This window comes from Oncorhynchus clarkii, chromosome 8 (genome assembly GCF_045791955.1).
Source record: "Oncorhynchus clarkii lewisi isolate Uvic-CL-2024 chromosome 8, UVic_Ocla_1.0, whole genome shotgun sequence".
Lineage (NCBI taxonomy): Eukaryota > Metazoa > Chordata > Actinopteri > Salmoniformes > Salmonidae > Oncorhynchus > Oncorhynchus clarkii.
The window spans coordinates 35,607,979-35,625,080 of NC_092154.1; the positions used below are offsets into that span (position 1 = coordinate 35,607,979).

The window sequence follows — 17,102 nt, forward strand, 5'->3', positions numbered from 1 at the left end:
TAGGATATGTGGTTAAGGCGGAGTCAGGCGTAGGACACAGAGCTGAGTAATAATAGTAAATTTACTCAAAAATAATCTTCCAAAACGGAGAACGAAAATCCAGAATCACATAAACGAGACAACTGACTTTCTGACTTTCCTTCACTCTGCAGTCATACTCATCCCAAACCATCTCAATTGGATTGAGGTTGGGTGATTGTGGAGGCCAGATAATCTAATGCAGCACTCCATCACCCTCCTTCTTGGTCAAATAGCCCTTACGCAACCTGGAGGTGTGTTTTGGGTCATTGTCCTGTTGAAAAACAAATTATATCCCACTAAGCGAAACCCGATGGATGGCGTATCGCTGCAGAATGCTGTGGTAGCCATGCTGTTTAAGTGTGCCTTGAATTCTAAATAAATCCATGACAGTGTCATCAGCAAAGCATCCCCACACCATAACACCTCCTACTCCATGCTTCACGGTGGGAACCACACATTCAGAGATCATCCGTTCACCTACTATGCATATCACAAAGACACAGTGGTTGGAACCGTTAATTGAAATGCCTTCCAGGTGATTGCCTCATTAAGCTGGTTGAGAGAATGCCAAGAGTGTGCAAAGCTGTCATCAAGGCAAATGATGGCTACTTTGAAGAATCTCAAATATAAAATATATTTTGATTTGTTTTAACACTTTTTTTGGTTACTACTTACTGTACATGATTCAATATGTGTTATTTCACAGTTCTGATCTCTTCACTATTATTCTACAATGTAGAAAATAGTAAAAATAAAGAAAAACCCTATAATGGGTAGGTGTTTCCAAACTTTTGACTGGTACTGTACATAATATATTACAAATATTAGAATCATCTATTAAAGATGACCAGGACCCACTGGTTTCTCAAATTACATTGCATGAACTACAGGACAAAATGAAAACCCCTCAAACCCAAAAAGGCCTGTTGTGTTGATGGTATCCTAAATTAAATGATAAAATTTACAGACCACAAATTCCAATTAGCTATTGTCACGCCCTGGTCTTAGTATTTTGTGTTTTCTTTATTATTTTGGTCAGGCCAGGGTGTGACATGGGTTAATTATGTGGTGTGTTTTGTCTTGGGGTTTTTGTAGGTATTGGGATTGTGGTATAGTGGGGTTGTCTAGAAAATTCTATGGTTGCCTGAAGTGGTTCTCAATCAGAGGCAGGTGTTTATCGCTGTCTCTGATTGGGAACCATATTTAGGCAGCCATATTCTTTGAGTTTTTCGTGGGTGATTGTTCCTGTCTCTGTGTTAGTTATTCATCAGAATAGGCTGTTTAGGGTTTTGTATTGTTCATGTTTATATTTTATTAAACATGTATCGAAATAACCACGCTGCATTTTGGTCTGCCTCTCCTTCGACGGAAGAAAACCCTAACAGCTATTCTTAAACTCTTTAACATCATCTTCACCAATAGTTGGAACCAAGGACTGATCCCCGCAATGCACAAAAGTGGAAACAAATTTGACCCTAATAACTACCGTGGGATATGCATCAACAGCCACCTTGGGGAAATCCTTTGCATTATCATTAACAGCAGAATAGTACATTTCCTCAGTGAAAACAATGCATTGAGCAAATGTCAAATAGGCTTTTTACCAAATTACCATACGACAGACCACGTATTCACCCTGCACACCCTAATTGACAAACAACAAAAACAAAGGCAATGCTTTGTAGTTTTATTGACTTAAATAAAAGCTTCTCACTTAATTTGGCATGAAGGTCTGCTATACAAATTGATGGAAAGCGGTATTGGGGGGAAAAACATATAACACTAAAAAAGTATATGGACACCTGCTCGTCTAACATTTCATACCAAAATCTATAAACAGCCCTCTGCTCTTCTGGGGTTGGAACACAGCTGCGGGAACTTGCTTCGACTCAGCCACAAGAGCATTAGTGAGGTCGGGCACTGATGTTGGCCGATTAGGCCTGGCTCACAGTCGGCGTTCCAATTTATCCCAAAGACCATTGATGGGGTTGAGGTGAAGGCTCTCTGCAGGTCAGTGAAGTTCTTCCACACCAGTCTCAACAAACCATTACTGAGCTCTTCAGTAAAGCCATTCTACTGCCAATGTTTGTCTGTGGAGATTGCATGGTTATGTGCTCAATTTTATACATCTGTCAGCAATGGGTGTGGCTGAAATAGCCAAATCCACTAATTTGAAGTAGATATAGTGTGTATCAATGAATTGGCGAGGGCATCAGAGGAGTCTATAGCACCCGCCCTCACCTTACTAGAATCTGAAGTCAAAATGTCTACTGTTTGCTGATGATCTGGTGCTTCTGTCCCCTAACCAAGAGGGCCAGCAGTAACACCTAGATCTTCTCCACAGATTCTGACATGCCTAGGCCCTGACAGTAAATCTCAGTAAGACAAAAATAATGGTCTTCCAAAAAAGGTCCAGTTGCCAATACCACAAATACAAATTCTATCTAGACACAGTTTCCCTAGAGCACACAAAACAACTATACCTACCTCAGCCTAAACATCAGCACCACAGGTAACTTCCACAAAGCCGTGAATGATCTGAGAGACAAGGCTAGAAGGGCCTTCGACGCCATCAAAAGGAACATAAAATTCCACATCCCAATTAGGATCTGGCAAAAAACATACTTGAATTAGTTATGGAACCCATTGCCTTTTAGGGTCATGAGGTCTGGCATCTGCTCACCAACCAAGAATTCACAAAATGGGACAAATACCAAATTGAGACTCTGTATGCAGAATTCAGCGAAAACATCCTCAGTATACAGCGTAAAACACCAAATAATGCATGCAGAGCAGAATTAGGGCGATACCTGCTAATTATCCAAATCCAGAAAGAGACGTTAAATTCTACAACCACCTAAAAGGAAGCAATTCCCAAACCGTCCAGGGGCTCTGTTCACAAACACAAACAGACCCCACAGTGCCCCAGGACAGCAACAGCAGGACAATTAGACCCAACCAAATCATGAGAAAACAAAAAGATAATTACTTAACATATTGGAAAGAATTTAACAAGAAACAGAGCAAACTGGAATGTTATTTGGCCCAAAACAGAGAGTACACAGTGGCAGAATACCTGACCACTGTGACCCGAAATGAATATGTACAGATTCAGTGAGCATAGCCTTGCTGTTGAGAGAGGCCACCGTAGGCAGACCTGGCTCTCAAGAGAAGGCAGGCTATGTGCACACTGCAAACAAAATTAGGCAGATACTGAGCTGCACTTCCCAACCTCCTACCAAATGTATGGCCATATTAGAGACACATATTTCCATCAGATTACACAGACCCACAAAGAATATGAAAACAAATCCAATTTTGATAAACTCCTATATTTATTGGGTCTTGTGAAGTCTCTCTCACTTGATGAGAACATTCCCACGACAACATAGACATGGAATCACTTGTCACTTTAATAACGGAACACTGGACACTTTAATAATGTTTATATAATGTTATACTCATTTCATATGTATATACTGTATTCTACTGTATTCTAGTCAATGCCACTCTGACATTGCTCCTCCTAGCATTTATATACAGTGCCTTGCGAAAGTATTCGTCCCCCTTGAACTTTGCGACCTTTTGCCACATTTCAGGCTTCAAACATAAAGATATAAAACTGTATTTTTTTGTGAAGAATCAACAACAAGTGGGACACAATCATGAAGTGGAACGACATTTATTGGATATTTTAAACTTTTTTAACAAATCAAAAACTGAAAAATTGGGCGTGCAAAATTATTCCGCCCCTTTACTTTCAGTGCAGCAAACTCTCTCCAGAAGTTCAGTGAGGATCTCTGAATGATCCAATGTTGACCTAAATGACTAATGATGATAAATACAATCCACCTGTGTGTAATCAAGTCTCCGTATAAATGCACCTGCACTGTGATAGTCTCAGAGGTCTGTTAAAAGCGCAGAGAGCATCATGAAGAACAAGGAACACACCAGGCAGGTCCGAGATACTGTTGTGAAGAAGTTTAAAGCCGGATTTGGATACAAAAATATTTCCCAAGCTTTAAACATCCCAAGGAGCACTGTGCAAGCAATAATATTGAAATGGAAGGAGTATCAGACCACTGCAAATCTACCAAGACCTGGCCGTCCCTCTAAACTTTCAGCTCATACAAGGAGAAGACTGATCAGAGATGCAGCCAAGAGGCCCATGATCACTCTGGATGAACTGCAGAGATCTACAGCTGAGGTGGGAGACTCTGTCCATAGGACAACAATCGTATATTGCACAAATCTGGCCTTTATGGAAGAGTGGCAAGAAGAAAGCCATTTCTTAAAGATATCCATAAAAAGTGTTCTTTAAAGTTTGCCACAAGCCACCTGGGAGACACACCAAACATGTGGAAGAAGGTGCTCTGGTCAGATGAAACCAAAATTGAACTTTTTGGCAACAATGCAAGACGTTATGTTTGGCGTAAAAGCAACACAGCTCATCACCCTGAACACACCATCCCCACTGTCAAACATGGTGGTGGCAGCATCATGGTTTGGGCCTGCTTTTCTTCAGCAGGGACAGGGAAGATGGTTAAAATTGATGGGAAGATGGATGGAGCCAAATACAGGACCATTCTGGAAGAAAATCTGATGGAGTCTGCAAAAGACCTGAGACTGGGACGGAGATTTGTCTTCCAACAAGACAATGATCCAAAACATAAAGCAAAATCTATAATGGAATGGTTCAAAAATAAACATATCCAGGTGTTAGAATGGCCAAGTCAAAGTCCAGACCTGAATCCAATCGAGAATCTGTGGAAAGAACTGAAAACTGCTGTTCACAAATGCTCTCCATCCAACCTCACTGAGCTCGAGCTGTTTTGCAAGGAGGAATGGGAAAAAATTTCAGTCTCTCGATGTGCAAAACTGATAGAGACATACCCCAAGCGACTTACAGCTGTAATCGCAGCAAAAGGTGGCGCTACAAAGTATTAACTTAAAAGGGGGCTGAATAATTTTGCACGCCCAATTTTTCAGTTTTTGATTTGTTAAAAAAGTTTGAAATATCCAATAAATGTCGTTCCACTTCATGATTGTGTCCCACTTGTTGGTGATTCTTCACAAAAAAATACAGTTTTATATCTTTATGTTTGAAGCCTGAAATGTGGCAAAAGGTCGCAAAGTTCAAGGGGGCCGAATACTTTCGCAAGGCACTGTATTTCTTAATTCCATTATTTTACATCGAGATTTGTGTGTATTGTGAATTGTTAGATACTACTGCACTGTTGGAGCTAGGAACACAAGCATTTTGCTTTTTTTTTTTTTTTTTTTTTTTGCTTTTCCTGCAATAACATCTGCTATATATGTGTGCGTGACCAGTAACATTCTATTTGATTTGTAACCTGTTGTCTCAAGGAAAGGGCAACCAGTGAAGAACAAACACGAAGTAAATACAACCCATATTTCTGTTTATTTATTTTCCCTTTTGTACTTAAACTATTTGCACATCTTTATAATACTGTACATAGCCATAATATGACATTTGAAATGCCTCTATTCCTGAGTGTAATGTTTACTGTTCATTCTGATTGTTTGTTTCACTTTTGTTTATGATTTCACTTGCTTTGGTGTGTGTGTGTGTGTGTGTGTGTGTGTGTGTGTGTGTGTGTGTGTGTGTGTGTGTGTGTGTGTGTGCCCATGTGCATTCAGGTGGTTGGGGATGTGGTCCTCTCCTCCTGCCTTTCCTCCCTGCAGAAAAGTAGAGTGCTGTAACATGAATAGTTAGTTATCTCATATATGAGACCCCCCTGTACACCCATTCAAATTCTAAGAGTTACATCAGTAGCCCAGTTGTAGCCTACTGCCAATCAACTGAAAATAACAATCAACGAAAGCGCCTTGTCTATAGAGAAGTGAATAGACAAGTCGGAATATGACCGGTCATCTCGAGGTGTTTGCTGTTGATTGCAGTGTTCTGTTATCTCTACAGAATTCCAATAAATCCCTCTCTTTCTCTCTCTCAATCCAGCAGCTGCACTCACCCACACGCCTCGCCTGACGCTGCGCGTAGCCTTCCATACAGATGAAGGCTGGAAGTCACGCACTCCTTGACGTAGCGAGAGAACGGTTGCAGTGCCGCTCCGTCTCCGAATCATCGCAGCACGTATTGCGCAGCGTGACTGATGCTCAACTCCCCCATATCCGCCAATCCAGCCGGTAAAATACCGTTATCCTATAAAGTGGGAAGAGAAACGACGAGAAGCTTCTCATTTTATTCTACACCGGAATCATACCGGCAATCTGGTACACGCACTGCTCTCTTTCCCCTCCCTCTCCCTAAACTGGACTCACCCCCCTCTACATCAACATCCCCACCGGAGATGACTCGCGCACGGCGTCGAGATGCAGTGCTGATGTAGCGCTGTGCTGATAATCGCCGTTCTAGAACTCACCCGCTTGTAGCAGCAGCCAACCGTTTTTTTCCCGAGTAGCAAATTGCAGAGAATATAGTTGTGATGTAAATGGTAGCGCTTTTCAAATTGCAGTTCATTGATTCTATCTAAACAGACCCAGATTAAGACATGACAACCGCTGGAACCGCTGAGGAGCCATGTCCCTGGTTATCTTCTCAACCATTCCGCAGCCAGGAGCATCAGTGTGACCACTCAGTGAGGAGCCCAGAAGATCAGCACTAACGTGACGGACAGGACCGAATATAGTCTACATCATTCTTGGGTCCCACCTACCTGAAACAGCCTAGTTCGTCCACTATCATCACTGACTGACTGTAGGCTAGGGCGTACTATTCTGATCTACTCTGTCTCTCTTCCCTGGCTCTCTGTTTTCTACAGAACCGCCAAGACATCCATTGACTACGAGCAGAACACCGCTTTTTCAAGTGAATTCGTCAGCCCTTGATTTATTTTGACAGTGTACTGAGGTGAAAACGCACCTTTTTGCCTTCTGTGTTCATAAATTCAAGGCGCAACGCATTCAGAACATAAATTAATCAGCACCCGGATTGGAGCGGCAGCGGTGTTCGGTGATCTATCTATGCACGCGAGTTCCGCCTCGCCAACCTCCTTCCTCGCCCCGGAAAGGACTTCTCGCCTTTGAGTGCTGGAAATGTTGAGATTAACGTAAAGGATGGACCTAATAATTTCTGTTTTGGGGCTCCTGACGCTGTCTCTGGAGGGCATCCGTTGCCAAGGAGTGTACGGTAAGTGTGCTTTATCCTCCCACGGGTTGCAACAAACGTGATCATGACCTTGTAAAATAATTGCAACCGTACTATCTACCTGGCAACATAGCCTATATACACATACTGCTTTCTCCTTAGAATCATATAGTGCTGATGTTGCACGGGGAGTTGAATTACATTTTATAGACTGGTGAGTGACCCGCGCCAGGTTATTGAACAGAGAATATATCACAAACGGTATAATTCCGATCAAATCCTTCACAAATTATTCGTCTAAATATTGATTATCATTCACAGTCGATTAAGTCCCTCCGTTGTTAGTGTCGATGTGGGTGCATATTGAGGGCCGTCTATGTATCTTAACCTATTAAGTATAATGTTTTACGTTTGTAGATTCAGACAATGTGACCGTCACATTATTTCGTTAAGCGTCTCCTAACAGTCATCAGTGAGCGAGTGCTGTTATGTATAAACTTTTGGTATTCACCAACATGAATGGTATTCAAATAATGTATAAGCAGAGAGTGTCTATCTATCTATCTCTCCTTCTCTCTCTCTCTCTCTCTCACACACACACACACACACACACACACACACACACACACACACACACACACACACACACACACACACACACACACACACACACACACACACACACACACACACACACATCAGTTCAACTTCTAGTTTTTATCTACATTTGTTTGAGTTGTCAACTAACATGAAATCAACTAAACATTTCACTGTCATTCGATTTAGGTGAAAAGTTGGGTAAAAAAGAGACAAAATTCCCTTACATAGATTAATTTTTGGAAATCCAAAATCAGTTTTCCATGTTGATTCACATAGCGTTATTTGGTTTAAATGACGTGGAAACAAGTTGATTCAACCAGCTTTTGCCCGGTTGGACAGGAGTGTGCAAACAGTGGCACAGACTGATGCTCCCTTGGCTGAATAAGCATGTGTGTTGAAAGCAGTGGTGCTCTCACTGCTCTGCGGTAATCATATGAATCATAGGAGCCAGTGGAGCCACCTCACCTCCGATCTGGATACACGGGGACAGACAGCACTGACCTACAGCTGTTGCTACTAGTGGCAATGACCTGAGAGAAGATTGTAGACCAGAGAGAAAGCTCCGGTCAGATCCAGAGTTTAAGACTGCCGATGCTGGTGGTGATGCTTTAGTACCAAGCAGGCATGCTATGTACTAGTGGGATTATCCAGAGCCAGTGAGGGTCGGTCAAACTGAGGGGTTCAATAGAGACTGCTGATGGGGATGTAACACATTACATTTCCAAGCAGCCCCTCCAAGGCATCACGGCATAATGTGTAGAATATAACCTTGCGGGGGTGTCCCGTGAAACTGTGATATGCCACTGATCATATGGTCAATGCTACGAGTGCATTGTACATTACTACTGCTGTTGACCAATGAGGAAGCTGCAGACTATAGGGGTTCAAGTAGAAACTGGTGATGGTATAATAATATTATGGCGATGCAGTGCCAAGCTGGCATATTACCGATATTTTGGTACCATTCCATAGATTTTGTTTCATCCAATGCCTATGGTGCTAGAAGGGGGATTGAGAGGTTAGCTAACTGGAATGGAGGCAGGACACACCTGTTGATAGAGGCGTTGAAATAAACATGCAAGAATGACCACTTCAATGGGCTTTGTTCACAGTCACAGCAACACAACATTATTCAGTTGTTCACATATATATATATATATATTTAGTGAGGTGCATTATGCTTGTACATACGATTCTCTTGCGCTCCGCTATGAAATGCATGGCAGTATCCCACACGCTGCCAGGGTTGGTCATATTGGCTTCTTTTCTTGTCATATTTGCACACGTGTTTTAACCAGACATTACCTAGGGCTGCACGACATGGGCAAAAAAATCTACACTGAACAAAAAAATGAACTTTAACATGCAACGATTTCAAAGATTTGACTGAGTTACAGTTCATATAAGGAAATCAGTCAATGTAAATAAATGCATTAGACCCGAATCTATTGATTTCACAAGACTGGGAATAGAGATACCTTAAATAAAAAAGAAAAGTAGGGTCGTGGATCAGAAAAGCAGTCAGTGTCTGGTGTGACCTCCATTTGCCTTTTGCAGCGCGGCACATCTCCTTCGCATAGAGTTTATCAGGCTGTTGATTGTGGCCCATGGAATGCTGTCCCACTCCTCTTCAATAGCTGTGCATTTGCCCACTGGAATTGGTTACGACTCCAAACTGCAGTCAGGTTAAGACCCTGGTGAGGATGACGAGCACATAGATGAGCTTCTCTGAGACAGTTCCTGACAGTTTGTGCAGAAATTCTTTGGTTGTGCAAACCCACAGTTTCAGCAGCTGTCCGAGTGGCTGGTCTCAACTGATCCCTAAAGAAGCCGGTTGTGGAGGTCCTGGGCTGGCATGGATATACGTGGTCTGCGGTTGTGAGGCCGGTTGGATGTACTGCCAAATTCTCTAACATGACGTTGGAGGCGGCTTATGGTAGAGAAATGAACAATCCATTCTCTGGCAACAGCTCTGGTGGACATTCCTGTAGTCAGCATGCCAACTACACATTCCCTCAAAAAAAAATGACATCTGCGGTATTGTGTTGTGTGACAAAACTGCACATTCTAGAGTGGCCTTTTATTGTCCCCAGCACAAGGTACACCTGTGTAATCATCATGCTGTTTAATCAGCGTCTTGATATGCAACACATGTCAGGTGGATGGATTATCTTGGCAAAGGAGAAATGCTCACTAACAGGGAAGTAAAAAATGTGTGCACAACATTTTAGAGAAATAAGCTTCTGTGCAAATGGACAATTTCTGCAATTTTTTTTTTTTACAGCTCATGAAATATGGGACCAACACTTCACATGTTGTGCTTAGATTTTTGTTCAGTATGATTTAGATTTTTTTTAAACTAAATATTGCGATTTGACTTGCAATATCGATCAAAACACTTGGGTGAACTGTTTGAATCATATACAGTGCCTTGCGAAAGTATTCGGCCCCCTTGAACTTTGCGACCTTTTGCCACATTTCAGGCTTCAAACATAAAGATATAAAACTGTATTTTTTTGTGAAGAATCAACAACAAGTGGGACACAATCATGAAGTGGAACGACATTTATTGGATATTTCAAACTTTTTTAACAAATCAAAAACTGAAAAATTGGGCGTGCAAAATTATTCAGCCCCCTTAAGTTAATACTTTGTAGCGCCACCTTTTGCTGCGATTACAGCTGTAAGTCGCTTGGGGTATGTCTCTATCAGTTTTGCACATCGACAGACTGACATTTTTTCCCATTCCTCCTTGCAAAACAGCTCGAGCTCAGTGAGGTTGGATGGAGAGCATTTGTGAACAGCAGTTTTCAGTTCTTTCCACAGATTCTCGATTGGATTCAGGTCTGGACTTTGACTTGGCCATTCTAACACCTGGATATGTTTATTTTTGAACCATTCCATTGTAGATTTTGCTTTATGTTTTGGATCATTGTCTTGTTGGAAGACAAATCTCCGTCCCAGTCTCAGGTCTTTTGCAGACTCCATCAGGTTTTCTTCCAGAATGGTCCTGTATTTGGCTCCATCCATCTTCCCATCAATTTTAACCATCTTCCCTGTCCCTGCTGAAGAAAAGCAGGCCCAAACCATGATGCTGCCACCACCATGTTTGACAGTGGGGATGGTGTGTTCAGCTGTGTTGCTTTTACGCCAAACATAACGTTTTGCATTGTTGCCAAAAAGTTCAATTTTGGTTTCATCTGACCAGAGCAACTTCTTCCACATGTTTGGTGTGTCTCCCAGGTGGCTTGTGGCAAACTTCAAACGACACTTTTTATGGATATCTTTAAGAAATGGCTTTCTTCTTGCCACTCTTCCATAAAGGCCAGATTTGTGCAATATACGACTGATTGTTGTCCTATGGACAGAGTCTCCCACCTCAGCTGTAGATCTCTGCAGTTCATCCAGAGTGATCATGGGCCTCTTGGCTGCATCTCTGATCAGTCTTCTCCTTGTATGAGCTGAAAGTTTAGAGGGACGGCCAGGTCTTGGTAGATTTGCAGTGGTCTGATACTCCTTCCATTTCAATATTATCGCTTGCACAGTGCTCCTTGGGATGTTTAAAGCTTGGGAAATCTTTTTGTATCCAAATCCGGCCTTAAACTTCTTCACAACAGTATCTCGGACCTGCCTGGTGTGTTCCTTGTTCTTCATGATGCTCTCTGCGCTTTTAACGGACCTCTGAGACTATCACAGTGCAGGTGCATTTATACGGAGACTTGATTACACACAGGCGGATTGTATTTATCATCATTAGTCATTTAGGTCAACATTGGATCATTCAGAGATCCTCACTGAACTTCTGGAGAGAGTTTGCTGCACTGAAAGTAAAGGGGCTGAATAATTTTGCACGCCCAATTTTTCAGTTTTTGATTTGTTAAAAAAGTTTGAAATATCCAATAAATGTCGTTGGCAAAGTTCAAGGGGGCCGAATACTTTCGCAAGGCACTGTAAATAGAATGATACATTAAAAAGCAAAGTGGAAAGCAACATCATTATTGTTTAGAACAATCTCTTGACTGCATTTGACCTAATGTTGGGAACAATCTGTTGACTGCATTTTACCTAATGTTTGGAATGACCTGTTGACCGCATTTGACTTCATTTTTGGAACAATCTGTTGACAGCATTTGACCTAATGTTTGGAACAATATGTTGACTGCATTTGACCTAACAGAACAGCATGCAAACGTACCTCTTTACATGCATACCTGTATTCGGGTTGAAAATGGCAGATTTGGACACTGATAAGCGCCTCAGTTGGAATGCAGTGGATGTGCAGTAGCATGCTATACATGACGTCAAAGCTTCACAGCTCTGTATGGGTTTTGACTGGCAGACGTTCTAAACTTGAGCACCGTGCGTGACAAGGAGTTGCTTTCAAATGATGCTTACTTTTATAAAATACAATTTTTGGATCGCTTAAACAACAACAGTAACTATGTGAAGGCAGGGACGTAGGGCTGTGTTCCAAACCAAAACTACTACAAGTGTGCTTGCTCTAGTTCCTCAACAGCAAATCTAGGAGAGCTAAAAAAATAAAAAAAACATATAGTTGAAGACTTCTTACAGTCAAAAAAGTGCATTGAAATGACTTGGGAACTGTGTATACTTTGGAGAGGTGTGGGGCCACCAGTTAGACCTTTCTTTCAAACCCTTGTCATTTTGTTTTGTTTTATGTTGCACCTACCCCAAGTTTTCCACAAATATTCTTATCATGTTACTGAACGTATCCAGAGTCTTTTCAGATTTTGTTATCAACAAATGTCACACAAAAAAGTACAGTTAATGTAAAATGCACATATAGTCAACAGTGTAATGTTTCGATTCAGTCTTGTCAGGTGAACTGTTATGTCCTCAGTTTTAGTCTAATCATTTTCCCATAATCTTCAATCTTCTTCAATCTTTAAATTACTACCATAGTTATGCATATGCTTTCCATATTTCTTTTGTAAGAAACACTGATATTTAGCCTATCCATATAGGCCAATTCCCACGAGTGTAAGGAGTTTAAAGTGGATCTAACAGTGAGGGGGCGTAGTTTGTGTGTGTGTGTGTGTGCGTGTGTGTGTGTGCGTGTGTGTGTGAAGCAGCCGAAAGAGGAGAAAAAAAACAGAGTAAACTATGAAAACGTCACATGCGGCTGACTGTCATTTCAAAATATTGCATGCGATAGGAATCTCTTGCGAAATGGATTTTACACATGTCAATATTGCGCTATCGATGTGAATGCGATTGATTGTGAAGCCATAATATTACAGTAGAACGGCCTATTCACTATTCAAGGTATAACACTGTCAATATGCCATAAGGCCAATTACCTAATCCCAGAGATACACAAGCGTTCTCTTTCTTACCATCAGAATTAATCAAACGCATACCATATCAAAGCTATTGCCTCATAGCATATGCCATACATATGTACATCAACAGGCACTCATTAAATAAATCATGTCTCGTAATGCTCCTCACGATGCATAGGGAGACTTCCTGCTTAAAACTACAGGCCTGCTAATTGGCGTCAGCACTGAACAGCAGCCCTCGGTTGAAGAAAGAGAGAGAAGAACAGATGAAATTGTTTGTTGTCTTATCTCTTTCAGAGAAAGGAAAGAGGAGCAGAAAGGGGGTGCTGACCAACCAGATCTCACCCCCGTCCCTCTGTCTTGTCCGTCTTCCCAGGGCTTTCTACACATCTGTCTGCTAGGGCTTGTGGTTCAGTGGCTTTCTATGTGTAGGGGCAGAGTTGATGGGCTCATTTATATTGACATCCCCCATTCGGTAATGAGAAATCACATGCCTTCAAGAGAAAGTGTGACAGAGAGAGTGAGAGAGAGAAAATATTCTTGGTGGCTTTTTAGGAAGATCCAAAAGGACTAAGACCACTAAAGGCTCTTAAACCCCCCCCCCCCCCCCCTTAAGCTTATAATAAGACAACATGTACATGTGCATGGCCTGCGTGACCGCATCAGAGCAGTAGCTTGTGGCAAAGACTTCATGTGATGTGAGCATACAGTATACTGTAGACCATGCGTGATTATGGCGGAAGGAGCCTCTGCTGAAATATGCTGTACATGTTCAAATCAGTATACAATATACAGTACATACATAATGGGGATGGCTCCAGAGAAATGGGTTGAATTGGGAGGGTTTTTTCCAGGGTTCAAAGTCAACATTTATATTCGATGGATGCAAAATGACAATATGCAACATTTCATTGTTTAGGAATAGGAAGTATATGGGAAGCATGCATGGCATCATAATACATCATAATGATGATAAACGGACACAAGTGAGGAATGCCAAAAATTAGTAGGATGATTATCTAAGATGATACAAGACATCTTGGCTTGTTACCAATTTCTATGTTTGTATTAATATATAATATTCTCTGTTCCATCACATATATTCACATGCTGTACCAGTTTAACAAAATGCATGGTGCAACACATGAACATGACGCTTTAGATAATACTGTACACATCATTCTATTCACTGTAGTATTCTGTTGCCGTTTTAGATGTCAGTCCGACTCTGTTTCGGGGTCGATATGATCTTGTAGCAGTCGGAGATGATTAAATGACTCTGCCAGAATCATTATTGAGGGTTGATGAAGGCTGGTCAGAGCTTCAAGGCTGCAGGCCACAGAGGTCTAAAAAGACACTATACTACAAGTACTACTGCTGTAACATCTGCCCCCCCCCCCCCCCCATCTGCCCAGTTTCATTCTTATTAGACCAGCGTCAAATTTGAGGGGAATCGTGGATTTTGTGATAGAGGCACCACATTTCACACACAAGTCCTTGTAAGTGTATTTAGCTATTGTGCCATCACCAGGGCTCTAAAGTGCGGTCAAGTTGATTCCGTTATTTTGGGAGCAATGTGCACCTAGGAATAAAATCTCCCAGATGATAATTGTTGTAATGAGTCGCCTTCACTGTGCCGTTCTTTCAGAATGCCCTATAGAAGAAAAAAAAGTGAGTGCAGCCATTGCACCATTACTTCAGAGAAAACGTCTTGCTTCTAGCCCAGCCACGTCAAAAGATCTGACCCATATAACCAGAGCAGCATTTTTATCTTCCTACAGCGGATCGTAGGTACAGAATTCTACATTCATAAACCATGTTGTGGGCCTGTTCTAAAACTACTCGTGCTGTTAACCATTTATTTACACTTGGTTTTCGGTGTATGCAGTACACTACTGGTTGAGAGAATCCCAAGAGTGTGCAAAGCTGTCATCAAGGCAAAGGGAAGCTATTTGAAGAATCTCAAAACTAAAATGTATTTTGATTTGTTTAACACTTTTTTGGTAGTACATGATTCCATATGTGTTATTTCATAGTTTTGATGTCTTCACTATTATTCTGCAATGTAGAAAATAATAAAAATCTATAAAAACCCTTGAATGAGTAGGTGTTATAAAACCTTTGACCGTTAGAGTAGATTTAAGCAATAAGGCCCGAAGAGGTTTGGTATATGGCCAATATACCACCACTGGTGTGTATTCATGGATGCCAAGGTAAGCCATGCTTCCCAAATAAAATTAATTTTAAAAAAAACTAGTTAAATAAAGGTTAAATATAAATAAAAAATAGCCAATCAGCTTGGAGCTAAACTGAGTGAGCTCAACTGTGAATGATCATAGTGCCCCCAAAAAAGGGTCAAAGGAAGCCAGTTTGGATTTGGCTTCACACCAATCACATTTAAAAGCCAACTGTCATTAACAGAAAAAAACTTGAGTTGTTGCACCTGGTTGTGGTGTTGTCCCCAGGTGGCTAGCTAGCAGTGGTGTAAAGTACTTAAGTAAAAATACTTTCCCTGACACCCAAAATTACTCGTTAGATTTTGAATGCTTAGCAGGACAGGACAATGGTCCAATTCACACACTTATCAAGAGATCATCCCTACTGCCTCTGATCTGGTGGACTCACTAAACACAAATGCATCGTTTGTAAATGTGACCAGATTCAGGAAATTAGGTGTATGTCGCAAGTCACAACTTAACAGGAGAGCCATTTGAACGTAAAAAAATATTTTTTATCAAAATGTGTTTTTTGGCAGAAATGCCTTCTTGAACATGTGAACTTGCATGTGCCTTAATAACATGTATGCCATCAAAAATACAAATACAATTGATAAATTACGAGCCTTGTTGGTTAAGCCACAGAAAAAGTTATCAACCTTCGCACTAGCCATGATTGCCTGAGAAAATGACTGGGCTGGACATGCCGAGAAAGGAGTTTGGATTGGTCTGCCATAGAAGCTCGTCAGTCTGTGTTGGTAATCCTGTCGAACACGGCTTTTAATTTTTTTTTATTTTATAGTGGAGCTACATAAGTGTGGCTCCACTTTCTGGAGGATCAAGTTTTGAAATCAGTGGAATTAGAGTATGATAGCTAAAGAGATGGAGGAAACACCTGTCTCCGGATTTCATCTTCAAACTAAGGGCAACCGTGGCATGGCATTCCTGTCAGGGAGACGCGTCCATGCACGATGATGTATACAGGTAAGATAGTATTGCGTTAGCTAGCTAACATTACATTTTCAGATATTACACGTTTTCTCATTTTGACAGAAAGTGGTTTCCTTTCAAGCTAATGTTAGCTGGCTGGCTCCCTAGCTGATGTTAATCATTTCCCAGAGCTGTGTACTGTTCTAGTTAGAGCCTAATGTTAGCTAGCTAACATTGGACATGGTTGGTTAGCTCCCAGCACTGTGGCATTGTTGGCACTGTTTAACTAGTTATCGTTGACTGGCTGGCTCATTCGCTAACGTTACATGACGTGTGTACAACACCCATTGAATATGGCCGGTAAACAGCTGCAAAAAAAGTGTAATGAAATTGTTGCCAGCAGAGCTGGTTAGGCTGTTTTTATGTTATCCAGAGGTAAACAAATCATCGGCCACAGAGTCAAGTGTGCTCTACCAGAGCGAAACGAGATGGGTGGGGCTAAACCTTAGGGTGAGGGTGTGAACGATGCTGAATGGGTTTAGACAAAGAAGATAACTAGATAGCAAAACATTGAAAGGTGATTTTCTCAAAGTGAGTTTGGAAGTTGATCAACTTTCAAAGCAGAATTACTTTCCCATTGTTCCTCAAATGCATTGTATGATATACCATTTTGTTTTCTGAGTCTCTACTTTTATATAATGTAAAAAACACCATGTCACATTTTGCTATATAAGACCGAATCCAGGTGGTGAGTCACAAATTAAGTCTGGGTGTTAGTGTGCCCCTGGCTATCCGTAAACATTTTACGATAAGAAAATTGTGCTGCCTGGTTTACTTAATATAAGCAATTTGAAATGTACTTTTACTTTTGATACTTAAGTATATTTTTGCAATAACATTTAC

General features: G+C 41.3%; 1 protein-coding gene across 1 annotated transcript in view; it reads left to right on the forward strand.

The window, feature by feature from the left end:
* Positions 1 to 6,474: 6,474 nt before the first annotated feature.
* Positions 6,475 to 17,102, forward strand: part of LOC139415323 (MAM domain-containing glycosylphosphatidylinositol anchor protein 2-like) — a 348,607-nt gene continuing 337,979 nt past the window's right edge. The window contains exon 1 of the mRNA XM_071163380.1: positions 6,475 to 7,192. Coding sequence (XP_071019481.1) covers positions 7,120 to 7,192 — 73 coding nt within the window. The 5' untranslated portion in view covers positions 6,475 to 7,119. The remainder of the gene's footprint in view (positions 7,193 to 17,102) is intronic.